Source organism: Rhinoderma darwinii, chromosome 1, assembly GCF_050947455.1.
Source record: "Rhinoderma darwinii isolate aRhiDar2 chromosome 1, aRhiDar2.hap1, whole genome shotgun sequence".
Lineage (NCBI taxonomy): Eukaryota > Metazoa > Chordata > Amphibia > Anura > Rhinodermatidae > Rhinoderma > Rhinoderma darwinii.
Window position 1 is genome coordinate 285,938,957 of NC_134687.1, and position 13,036 is coordinate 285,951,992.

The 13,036-nt window shown below is 43.8% G+C and overlaps 1 protein-coding gene across 2 annotated transcripts; it reads left to right on the forward strand.

Moving 5' to 3' along the window:
• Positions 1 to 200: 200 nt before the first annotated feature.
• Positions 201 to 12,819, forward strand: GADD45B (growth arrest and DNA damage inducible beta). 2 transcript variants are annotated; one of them, XM_075864651.1, is made up of 4 exons: positions 201 to 294; positions 10,768 to 10,869; positions 11,371 to 11,587; positions 12,106 to 12,819. In XM_075864651.1, the coding sequence occupies exons 2-4, from the start codon at positions 10,769 to 10,771 to the stop codon at positions 12,217 to 12,219; spliced, it is 432 nt and encodes a 143-aa protein (XP_075720766.1). In that variant the 5' UTR covers positions 201 to 294; position 10,768; the 3' UTR covers positions 12,220 to 12,819. The 2 variants fall into 2 exon arrangements, with proteins under 2 accessions (XP_075720766.1, XP_075720765.1); XM_075864650.1 differs by lacking the exon at positions 201 to 294 and adding an exon at positions 9,500 to 10,421.
• Positions 12,820 to 13,036: the final 217 nt, after the last annotated feature.

The window sequence follows — 13,036 nt, forward strand, 5'->3', positions numbered from 1 at the left end:
CAAGTGCAAAAATGTCATGAAATACATTTACAACACATTATCTCTCAAGTAATGTCTTGGGGGACATTAAATATCTATATATGGGGCTCTATTTTCCTGAATTGATAAATATGTCTGGCTTCATACAGCCACCACTAGGGGGAGTTAACTGCATATGGATGGATGCTGCAAGTGGTTGCTATGACAGTGAAACAGTTCAGTTCTGGGTACTCTCCCACTTCCCTTAGCAGTCTTGTGCCAGCCTCTATGTTAGGTTTGACACTAGAAGAGAAAGAAGGAGAAGTCTGAGTAAAGGTACAGGTTTACTGGCAAACAGAAAGAACCATGTTAAACATCTAAATGTGCAAAGAAGATCACAGTATCCCAGGAACATGACAGGAATTATAGAACTACATCCTTAGGCCCCATGCACACGACCGTAAAAAAAACCTCTGTAATTGAAGATCTGCCCGGTTCTATTGGCAGCGAATACCTTTCCGTATCGCTAAGAAGGGTGTCTGCCGTAGAACCATGCCGGGAATTATGGAGCATGTCCTACTTTTCGATATTTGCGGGCCCTGCTCTCATACTTTGTACGGGAGCACGGCACAAAAATGCGGCAGTCGGCGGCTGGCCGTGCTCGCAATCGTGGGCCGTGATTACGGGAACGGCTGTGTGTATGAGGCCTTATTAAAGTGCGACATTTCGGAAAAATAAACTGCCTTTCTTAAGCAAAGTGAAGCAAGTTACGCTTGAGTAAAGCGTTTATCCTGCCAAAACATTGCACTTTAATATAGATGTAACTTTAGAAATAAACAGCCGTTTGCGCCAAGATGTTGCTGTGATCTTACTTGCATATTATGGGATTGGCACCCACAAACACAAGGGGACTTTACCTCAGTGCTGACTCTTCACCTGCCCATGTTTCAAAATCTGTCACCAGGACAAACACCTTTAAATTAGCATATGTACAGAAAGCTAGCACTTCATCCTATAAAAAAGTGTCTATATATAATCCTCTTGCCCTATTCACCTATTCATATGCGTGGCAAATGGCAGACAATATTTGCATATAGTACGCACTAGGTGCCCTCATTTCAAAAGGTCTGTCCTAGTGATAGACGACCTTTAAAACTGGTTTTCTATTCCTATCACAGAGTAACCAAAATTATTATTTATTTATAAAGTGCCATAACACTTCAGGGGTCTGTACATAAAAAAATAGAAATAAGTATTAAATAGAGGATTATTTAATAAATGATTAAATATGATTTTATAATAAATGTTAAAATATACATAGACTATGAAGGTAGGCATGCGACAGTCACATGTGCAGATATACTACATGAAGAACTTACAGAGACCGATACAGAAGGAAAGCGGCCTATACCCATAAAAGTTTAAATATCAGAACAAATGATATGAGAACAACTCATTGTAATGATACATAAGAAAAATACACGTTTATGTTGCTTAAAGTGTAAGAATATGTTATAAATTAATTAAATGTATTTTTCTTGATTATTTCTACTGCTTATAAATAGAAAATATTATTTGGAATGCTATCAACTATATAAAATGAACGACCACCAGATGGTGCAAGATAAAATGTTCATTCACTGCCTGTTACTGCTTTTTAGCTCAAGGGGGCGCAAAGCAGCAGCCAAATGGCATACTGATTGAAGGACAATCAAATCTGCACTACATTCATTTTACCACTAGATGGCATACACAAGAAGGCATCTACAGTAACACAGCCCAAATATAGTAAGCTAATACACTTCATTGACACAACTCCGTGAATTCAATTTTTTTTCAAGGACAGTTACAAAACTGGTTTAGAGAATACATGACTTTGAGTCACTGACTATTGACTGTACAGTGTAAGGACAAACAACTCAGCATGGCGGTAGTAGACTTCCAGCTAAGTGCTGTGTAGGTATGGAAAAGGAATGACCAGGATCACAAAAAAAATATGCCTATGTCAGTAAATGTGCATCTCACTACTGTGTAGGTGTGCAATATATGGATGTACTCACAATAAACTAAGGCTTCATTCACATCAGCGTCTGTTTGCATTACCATTGATTTCAATGGTAACGCTTCCGTTGCTAATGGTTTCCGTTTTGTCTCCGTTCCGCAAGGTTTCCGTTTCTTTGGCACGATCAATAGCGTAGTAGACTATGCTAAATGGAGGCAAATGGAAACCATTAGCAACGGAAGCGTTACCATTTTAATCAATGGTAATGCAAACACAAACCTATGGTTTCCGTTCATGGGTTCCCCTGACGGAAAGGTCTGACGGAATCCGACGCCGATGTGAATGAAGCCTAACATGAAGCAATATGTGGGGGCAACAAAACTAAGAATATCCATTCAAAACACAGAATTTGGCAACTGTTTTAATTATTGACCTGGATCTAAATCTCATTACAAAATGTTTGATGTTTCAGCCATACACACAGCTGATGGTAGGTGGTGCCAGTTTCTTTGTTTTTGTAGTTATTAAAGAGGTTGCCTTATTTCAATGAACCCTTTCCATATGCCTCGCGCCTATGTCATCGAGGTGGCTCCCCAGCAACAGGCAACGGCTCTCGCACTGGCGTCACAAACCCAACATGGACCGGCACTCATTTAAATGGCAGCATTAAGTACTTCATTTCCCCTTTAATGGCCAATGCAGGGGAAAGGAATAGCCAACATCGATTTCTCCTGGAAAAAATCAGCTGTTTGCTGGACCTCTCATAATAAAGTTTTTATCTGTAATAAGACAACCCTTTTAATGACTTTAATGATTTTATAATGACATTTTGTGTATTTAATAGAAAAATAGTGATGTAATTCTGTAATCTATTTTACCTTCAACTTTTAGCTATCTTCTGATATGTCATTGAGACTTGTTGGAGGATAGAATTGGTGGGGATCAGTGAGTTTGACATCGCTCTAGTGAGATCCATGCTGCTTCAGCTTATGGTTTCCTTATGAGACAGCAGCTCTATATGTCTCAATGACATGTCAGAAGGTATAAGAGTGGAGCTTTGGTTTGGAGCTACTTTATTCATATTAGGGAACGGAATACATAACACTTCCCTAAGCATATATGGTACTTGTATGTCCCTAATGGTGTCTGCTGAGGAGAATATGAAATACCTTGCAAGTTTAATATCTGAATCACATGATAATAGATAGATTACGATAATAACATTATATCAGGGACTTACTAATGATGTAAATGTGATATAACCATTAAAGTGGAGCTTGACTCTACAAGTAAGAACATGCCTTGTAGTGTACAAAGTGTGCGCTGTGTGTGCCGGGTTATATACGTGCTAATGGTGTTGTACAATTATCTATAGCTCTGTCCAGGCAGTGAGTAATACAATCCCAGTCATTTCAGGTTTGCAGGTTGTAATGAAGTCCCATAAGCAGCATACACAATGTAATGAATGTGAATACTGGGATGGACGAATGTACAACTAGTCCATTTAGCACATTGGTCAGCCATTTACAAAACAAACAAAACACCTTCCTATTCATCTTAGGCCATTACTATGTATCATGGAGAGTAAACATCCCAGTTTCACTGATTTTAGACCTGTAAATACAATCATAAGTTGTAGGAATGTCCTAGGGGCTTGTGGTGGGCCCTAGACTCATACCACTATTGTACTAAAATTCCTACAATCAGCCGCCAAGTCATAGATCTCCTGTGCCCCAACACAAAATCAGGAATCATTTATAGTACTGGTCTCCATATGTGGGGCAGAGGGAGTTTTTTGGGCCCCCTCAGGCTCAATGGCCCATGTTTCTCTGCAACCTCCTAATATGGAAAACAGCAATTGTTATTTTTTTTGAGAGGGGGGGGGGGGAGATGTCCCCCCGCATTAAAATCAGTGATGAAAAAATGACAGGGAAAGGCTACAGGCCGTCTGTTCCACATAGAATATTTAATTTTTAACAAAGCCTAAATATTAACCGAAACATTAAATAAATATTAGACCAAATTGTCCGTAGCAACGTGCACTGATTAACGGGACAGCTCGTTGATCGGCGCTCGTTTATGCCTTTCACAAGGAGCTATGATCAGTAATGTATGGGGACGAGCGATCGGTACTACAATCGCTCGTTATCATGTCGTCAGCCCATCCTGTTTACACTGGGAGATGAGCTGCCGACAACGATAATATTTTCTGCTGCATAAATTAAACGATTAGCCAATCGGCTGATTATTGCCCTGTTTACACAGGCCAATGATCGGGAACGAGCGTTCATATGAACGATCGTGTGCCCGATCATTAACTCGTGTAAAAGGGCCTCATGGCCAGGGCTACATGGCGACTTTGGCCACGATACAAGTTGCGCGGCCAAAGATCGCTGTGTCCCCTGCCTGAGTCACTGGTAATGAAAGTCAATGCTGTCACTTGGCGACTCACATGTTGCTGCAACAACGACACCACAGTTGCAAAAAGTCTAGCAGGTTTGGATTTATTGCAACTGTGGAGTTGTGTTCGCGGCAACTTGCGGGTCGCAAAGCGAACACATTGACTTTCGTTAGCTGCGATACCAGCAGGGCAACAGAGCGATCCTTGGTTGCATCAAAGTCGCCATGTAGCTCTAGCCTTAGAGTACAAATGGCTGACTGACATTCCCAGGTTGGTAACTAAAAGGGAGGAGAGACATCGAGTGGGGTAGGGTAGCGTGAACCAATTCTACTTGTATGTATACACCGGTCCAGAGGATCAATACACATTTGTGTGTTTACCCTAGTGAAAAGCCCCATGCATGAACATCTCCTTAGCCACGTCTCAGTCTCTCTATCGCTATCTGAGGGTAAAGCTCTTATACTGAGCCACCATATTTGTATGAGTCACAAGTAATGGGAAGACTTTATTATATATGATACACCTATGTATGGAGTGATCTTCCCATTTGTCCTACTCTTCTACTCATAATGGTCAGTCCCGAGAGCAGATTTTTTTTTGTCACATAATTCTTGAGCTCTTATCCAACATATTAGGTCAAGTAGTTCTGACGACATGCCATGTTTTACATCTTCTATGTTACTTACCACATCAATAATTAAATCTCGTCAGGTATTTACAGCCAGATCAGTATCAAGGACTAAGAGCGCTGGCATTAGAGATATTCCTGAAATACATTTTCTGCTTTAGAAAAAAAGAACATTAGATATTTAATAGAGGGGGGGGGGGGGGGGCGTGTTCAGGACTCCCATTAGTGGGGAGTAGGTACAAGCAGCATCTCCTACTCTGGAGGACCGAGCACATCTATGCATTACATAGGCAGCCCACAGTGGGAGCTATGTACTGCTGCTGATTCCCCCACATATTACATCTGATCATTGGGGGGTCCAGCACCAATACACCCTAATCTTCAGAGGGCCCTTCTAACAAAAAGAGCACAACCCCTTTCATACAGTGAAATACGCAATCCATGGAAGCATCCGTGTCAACCAAAAAATAACCCTAACTTATTCGGTTCTGGTACCATTGTGCTTGACTCAGACAGCAGAGGGTCCCTGTGCAAGAACTGCGTATGGGCCCCTTTAGATTTCCAGTAGCTCATGATAGAGCACCCCCTTTTATTCCTCTTTTTTCAATTAACCAGTAATTATGAGCCATGAAATCCATTAGCTCAGCCCCTTATATTCCATCTACTGGAGAGTAGGAAGCTGCCCCCCGCCCGCCCCGCCTCGCCTTCTGGGCTCCTGTGCCGCTGCACAGGTTGCACATCTGGTATGTCTGCCCCTGGCTTGACTCCTTTACCCATATTCACCCATCATATTAGCCACATACATGTCACTTTTTTTATTGGTTCCTCTACGCTTCATGCTTATTAGCACCACTGGCTATTATATATTGGACACCACTATGTCAGTTGCACAGCCGTCCCAATGTGGCTGTGATTTTCTTCAGTGGACTACTGCCCTCATTATCACTACTCTGTTACATATGTCCAGTGCTGACAACTGTCTACAGATAACCTGACCCTTTAACACGTTAAATACGTTATCAGTCAAATTAAACTTTGCTAAATCTTTATGCCCACTCTACAACTGTTCCTGCTTGGATGGTATGGTATCAATTATGTTTGTCTGTTACCAGGGGCGTAGCTAGAGGCTCATGGGCCCCGATGCAAAAATTCTTACTGGGCCCCCCCCCCCCCCCCGCAAACTTCTCATGGCCGACGGTCCGCTTTCAGCTGCATCGCTGGGTCTCCTAAGTGACCCAACAATGCAGCACTAACAGCCGGGGCGTCACTAAGGCTTGGTTCACACACACTATTTACGGACGTAATTCGGGCGTTTTAGCATTGAATTACGTCCGAAAATGCGGCTCAAAAGCGTCGGCAAACATCTGCCCATTCATTTGAATGGGTCTTACGATGTTCTGTGCCGACGGTCATTTTTTTTTACGCGTCGATGTCAAAAGGCGGCGCGTAAAAAAGACGCCCGCGTCAAAGAAGTGCCTGTCACTTCTTCAGACGTAAATGGAGCCGTTTTCCATGGACTCCATAGAAAAACAGCTCCAATTACGTCCGTAATGGACGCAGCGAAAGACGCCTGCGCATGCCATTATGGCTGAAATTACGGTGCTGTTTTCTCCTGAAAACAGCACAGTAATTTCAGCCGTAACAGACGCTGCCGTGTGAACATACCCTCAGGGCTTAAAATGTCAGGGAAATAGCCCCAATACATATGTGTCCACCCGAAAAAAAGTGTGTATAGGAGACAGCATAGCATATCTATAGCACTACGACCCTATAAACTATGGATAGGATTAGATACAGTGGCTCAGAAGGCAGTATCACACATGATAGGATTAGATACAGTGGCTCAGAAGGCAGTATCACACATGATAGGATTAGATACACAGCTCAGCAGACAGTATCACACATGATAGGATTAGATACAGTGGCCCAGCAGACAGTATCACACATGATAGGATTAGATACAGTGGCTCAGCAGACAGTACCACACATGATAGGATTAGATACAGTGGCTCAGCAGACAGTACCACACATGATAGGATTAGATACAGTGGCTCAGCAGACAGTACCACACATGATAGGATTAGATACAGTGGCTTAGCAGACAGTATCACACATGATAGGATTAGATACAGTGGCTCAGCAGACAGTACCACACATGATAGGATTAGATACAGTGGCTCAGCAGACAGTATCACACATGATAGGATTAGATACAGTGGCTCAGCAGACAGTATCACACATGATAGGATTAGATATAGGGCCCAGCAGACAGTATCACACATGATCGGATTAGATATAGGGCCCAGCAGACAGTATCATACATGATTGGATTAGATACAAAGCTCAGCAGACTGTATCACACATGATAGGATTAGATACAGGGCCCAGCTCGCTGACATTGCGTCTCCAGCGCTGGACCCAGGATAGGTAAGAATAATAATTTTGCTTCTTTATAGTGTTACTGATTATTTTTGTGTTTGTGTTTTTTTACAGGTTCGGTTGTTGGACTTCGGATTCGAGGACTTCAATGACGGCGTTTTTATTATTCTCAATTAAATGGTTAATGAGGGTTGTTTTTTTATTTCAATAAAATATTTTTTCTATGTGCTTGTATCTTTTTAAATTTTATTATCACCGCCTTAGTAATGGCCGCTGGCTGATTGACAACCTCCATTACTAAGGCGAGGCTTAATGTTAGCCGGTGCAGAGGCTACACTAACCCCCATTATTACCCCGGTACCCACCGCCACCAGGGGTACTGGGAAGAGCCGGGTACAAACCAGTACCCGACCATCTGTAGTGACGGGCAGGCACCGGGGTGGCCGCAGGCTGGTAGTATTAGGCTGGGGAAGGCCAAAAACAGTGGCACCTACCACCCTGATAATGCTGCCTGCTGCTGCTGTGTTGTATCTGGCTGGTTCTGAAAATTGGGGGGGACCCGACATCGTTCTTTCCAATTATTATTATTTTTTTTAAATGACGTGGGGTCCCCCCCATTTTCATAACCAGCCAGATACAATAAAGCAGCAGCAGCCTAGCATCACCAGGGTGGGAAGGGCCACTGTTTTTGGCCTTTCCCCTCCTGATAATACCAGCCTGCGGCCACCCCAGTGGCCGACCATCACTACAGATGGTCAGGTACTGGATCGTACCCGGCTCTTCCCAGCACCCCTGGTGGCGGTGGGTACCGGGGTAATAAAGGGGGTTAGTGTTAGCCTCTGCACCTGCTAACACTAAGCCCCGCCTTAGCAATGGATGCTGTCAATCAGCCGGCGGCCATTACTAAGGCGGTAGTAATATAGTTTAAAAAAAAACCACAAAGACATAGAAAAAATATTTTATTGAAATAAAAAAAAACCCCACACAACCCTCATTAACCATTTTATTAATAAAAAAAAAAGCCGTCATCGAAGTAGTCCTGGAATCCGCCGTATTCCAACGACCGAACCTGTAAGAAAACACACAAAAAATGATTAGTAACACGTGTGTTAGGGTATGTGCACACACACTAATTACGTCCGTAATTGACGGACGTATTTCGGCCGCAAGTCCCGGACCGAACACAGTGCAGGGAGCCGGGCTCCTAGCATCATACTTATGTACGATGCTAGGAGTCCCTGCCTCGCTGCCGGACAACTGTCCCGTACTGAAAACATGTTTACAGTACGGGACAGTTGTCCTGCAGCGAGGCAGGGACTCCTAGCATCGTACATAAGTACGACGCTAGGAGCCCGGCTCCCTGCACTGTGTTCGGTCCGGTACTTGCGGCCGAAATACGTCCGTCAATTACGGACGTAATTAGTGTCTGTGCACATACCCTAAGGCTTAGATACAGGGCCCATGTGTGATACTGTCTGTGGGACCCTGTATCTAAGCCTACCACAAGGTAGGCTTAGATACAGGGTCCAGCAGACAGTAATCTTATACAGTATAAGATTACTGTGTGCTGGGGCCCTGCATCTAAACCTAGTGTGGTAGGCTTAGATACAGGGCCCAGCAGACAGGATCACGCATGGGCCATGTATCTAAGCCTACCATGTGATTGGCTTAGATACAGGGCCCAGCAGACAGGATCACACAATCTGTGATCCTGTCTCATGGGCCCCCTAAGCCTGCTACATCGTAGGCTTAGGGGTTGTGCAGTCCCTAAACATTGATGGCCTATCCACAGGATAGGCCATCAATAGCTGATGTGTCGCCCGGGACCCGCAAATCAGCTGTTTTGAAGGGGCCGCAGCACTCGTACGAGAGCTGCTTCCCCTTCATTTCACTACTCGCTCACACTGTGAATCGCCGACACCGATTCACAGTGTGACCGGAATGAAGTGACAGGAATGAAGGGGAGAAGCTCTCGTACGACTGCTGCGGCCCCTTCAAAACAGCTGATTGGCGGGTCCCGGACCCCGCCAGTCAGGGCAAATCTTACCTTCCTCTTCGGCCGCGGCGGGAGTTCTGTAGTCTCGATGCTGTGCGCGGCGGCATAGCGCTGTGACGTCATGCGCTGCGCACAGCGCTTGACGTCAGGACCTCCGCTGCGATCCGGAACCAGGAAGGTAAGTAAAGTATGTTACTATAGTAACAGGGGCCCGCGGCCCGAGTTACTATAGTAACTTTTTATTGATGTGGTGCGGGGGGCCGTGGGCCCCCCTGGCTTCGGGGCCCGGTCGCAATTGCGACCGCTGCGACCCCTATAGCTACGCCAGTGTCTGTTACATTGTACCACTTTTATACCAAATGCCACCCTCTCTCTGGAATTATTACTTCTGGGAATCCTAGGGAGCCTCAAGTGCTCACATGTGGGCTTACTGCTTGCAGCGTGGTTGGCATTTATGGGGGGAATGTTGCTGCACTTTATGGAGAAAGCGTGGTTGGCATTTATATGAGCAACGTGGTTGGGACTTATGGGGCAGTGTGATTTACAGTGTAATGGGTCTCTTGTGACTGAAAAATGGGTATATGAAAAGGTTGCCCTGCACTGTATCCCTCTCCCGTGCCAGGGGACGTTGGCATTTAATGTACGTATTCTTAATATTAGAACTTTGAATGCTCTGGTTGCGTGCTCTTTATGTAACACATGTATAAGAAGTTTGAGGCGCCGAGTACGGGGCAAGCTGCCCGCGCCATATAATTTGTCGTCAGCCTGTCACGTCCTGTGCCTCCACATACATCCCTCAGTAGTGAGCGGTGTGTGGGCGTCTCGTCATTGGCGGGAAGAGCCAATGGCAGTGTCTGGCCCCGCCTACTGCCGGCAGCACATATAAGGAGCGGAGGCTGCAGTGTGGACCATAGAAACTCAGCATTGCCGGGAGTACAGTGCAGCAGCAGCCGGGATTATTACAACACACTACATTATTCCTCACCACGACAAACAAGGATTCTTCTTACATTATGACATTGGAGGATATGGATACCTGTGACAACCACAACGAAACGTAAGTCCTGCTATGTTCTACGATATCCATTGCCTACAGTGCGAAGTATGACAGGTTGCGTGCATAGCGTACTATCCGCAATGTTACATATACATAATAGTACATCACATGCATACATTTTGAGATCACGTGTTGCATATTGAATAGATAAGCATGCTACATAACATATCCGCAGTGTATTAGTACTACATGCCATAGAGCATCAGCATCTCTTTCCATTGCATGGGCATAGGTGTATTCTACAGGTAGTACCTTCTCCTAATCCACACATTATTACTGCTGTTACTTGCTGCCTGCCCTGTGTGGCATCTGTACAATGTGTCACCTGCTGTGTCTCTGTTTATAGGATGCATCCTGTGGCCACCGCTCTAGAGGACGTCCTGGTTACTGCGCACAGACGAGATTCTCTGACTATCGGCGTTTATGAATCCGCAAAGTTGATGGACAGGTAGGTCTCCAACCATTCTACGTTCTAACCTGTGATTCATGTTGAGTGTTACGCTTCATAGACCTCAATGCATGGTGTCCTGTGCTTACTGCGGTGGCCTAAGGGCCTAGTAAGGTAAAGCAATGGTTAAAAAGGGATCAACAGGTCTAGCGATATCATTATGTTTCTATAACTTCTGTTTACACATAACAAGACCTCTTTACAACTGTATATGTGAAAGGAACCTGACATATTAAAATCACAAACGTCAAGTTCTTTAGTGGGCCTACTATGGATGACCCGTCAGTGCAGCGGGCCCTGAACCGGGAATGGAGACCTTTGTGATTGGAAAAATAAGAGGGGTTAGCGCTCTAGTGTGAGACCAGTCTTCCTCTGATACTAGACATAATCGTTTCCCAGAAAATGTTCGTATTCTTCTACCATGACCACAACCTGTAATGGTGAAATGTTCTAGTACATATTTATGGTCTATTAAACGGATTTATTTTCATTTTTTCTCAGAGATCCTGACAGTGTGGTGCTATGTCTTCTAGCATCGGATCCGGAACATGAAGATGACGTTGCGTTAAGCATCCACTTTACACTGATACAAGCCTTTTGCTGCGACAATGACATCCACATTTTGAGATTATCCGGACTCCAACGCCTGTCGGAGATTATTCATAGTGAAATTGAACCAAGCTCCGAGCCCATGGATCTGCATTGCATCCTAGTATCGGTGAGTTTTCTTGCAACATTTTTATGTCTTTGGAAACAAATTAGGTTCACTTTTTATAGACCTTATTTTCACCCTATAGTGGTACAGGTTTTCAGAATGGCTTGTTTGGTTGCAGACGCTCTCCAATAATACATTTTTGGGTAGTTGGTTAGTCTAAATTTGTCCTCCAGATCCATCAGCAGGCGCAGGTAGTCTAGGATTATATTCTTTAATGGCTTTGTCTGGTTTGGCTGTTAACAATAGAATATCTGCTAACTTTCAATGAAGTCAAAGTCCTTCAGAGTGAGGGTTGTTCTCTGCTCTGACTAATAAAAAAAGGCTCCAATTATGGGGGTTCTGTTAACCCAAACTGCCCTTATGAGCCATAAGGAAAGGGATTTATACTTGACCGGAACATTTAAAAAGGTTCTAAATTTCTAGTTGTATTATCCTTCTAGAAGTAAATAGTGCAGTGAGTTATTACTAAACTGAGCCTATGTGTGTTTTGCCAATTCTAACTGTTCCTTTTTCTTAAATAGAGTCTCCACAACAATCCTTGGAAGTGCTCAAGTTTAGATAAGGTCTTCAATTACTGCGCCGAATGTAAATCCAGGAACCAGTGGATACCCTTCATGTCACTAATGGACAGGTGATGCCATGGAACCCTGTTCATTCCAGCCATTTGTGAACTCTCAGTAGTACAATGGAAATTGACTGTCTATGTGTAGAGGTTTTATCTGTGCCATTCAGTGTTATGGAGTCGTGGATAATGGCAAAACACCAGACCACAGCTGAAAATATTGTGCTCTGAACAAGTAACTTTTTTGTATTGTAACGTAAGCATGCAGCTGGATCTGCGAGGCCCTTCGTATACTTTTGTAGACTCTCTGGACCAAGAAGGATTACATTTTATATATTCGTTTTATCTGTCTGAACGGCAAGTTTATCAAGTGTTTGATTGCCAGTAGTGGTGCCTTGATGATGGAAACCTTTCCCAGGATCTCGTTGTTTTACCTCGGATTGCTGTTTATCTTTATGCTCAGGCCCTCGTCAAGCCTTATATCTGATTGGCTGACACCTCATCAGTACATTGTTTCTAAAAATTGTGGGGTACTACCCAAAGTAAGAAAATCAAACCATACATAATGTTACAGTATGAAAATTAGAATGCCAATTTCCAACGATGTCAATAAGAAACACTGGATGTTATGTCTTCACTTGTCAATTTTCTAATAAATCTTTGCAAATCTAAATTTTATTTGTCATCTGTTTGTATATATTTTTTTCTTGTATTTGTATTGACCATGTTATTAGGGAATATTTTATTAGGCCAATGGCTTATTCTACTATAACTTACACAATAGTGTACCTCTGGTAAGGTGTGACCGCTTCATCTGGTCTGTGGACAAATCTTATTAGAGCGGGGTCAGATTAGCCCACCAATGATGGATCTTCTAATGGGATCTGACT

What these genes read in the sequence shown, in the direction of transcription:
- GADD45B (XM_075864650.1), top strand. Translation starts at nt 10,378, where the DNA reads ATGACATTGGAGGATATGGATACCTGTGACAACCACAACGAAAC. An exon ending in TGTGACAACCACAACGAAAC is followed by an intron (nt 10,422 to 10,767) that starts GTAAGTCCTGCT and finishes CTCTGTTTATAG; the next exon opens with GATGCATCCTGTGGCCACCG. An exon ending in TGCATTGCATCCTAGTATCG is followed by an intron (nt 11,588 to 12,105) that starts GTGAGTTTTCTT and finishes TTTCTTAAATAG; the next exon opens with AGTCTCCACAACAATCCTTG.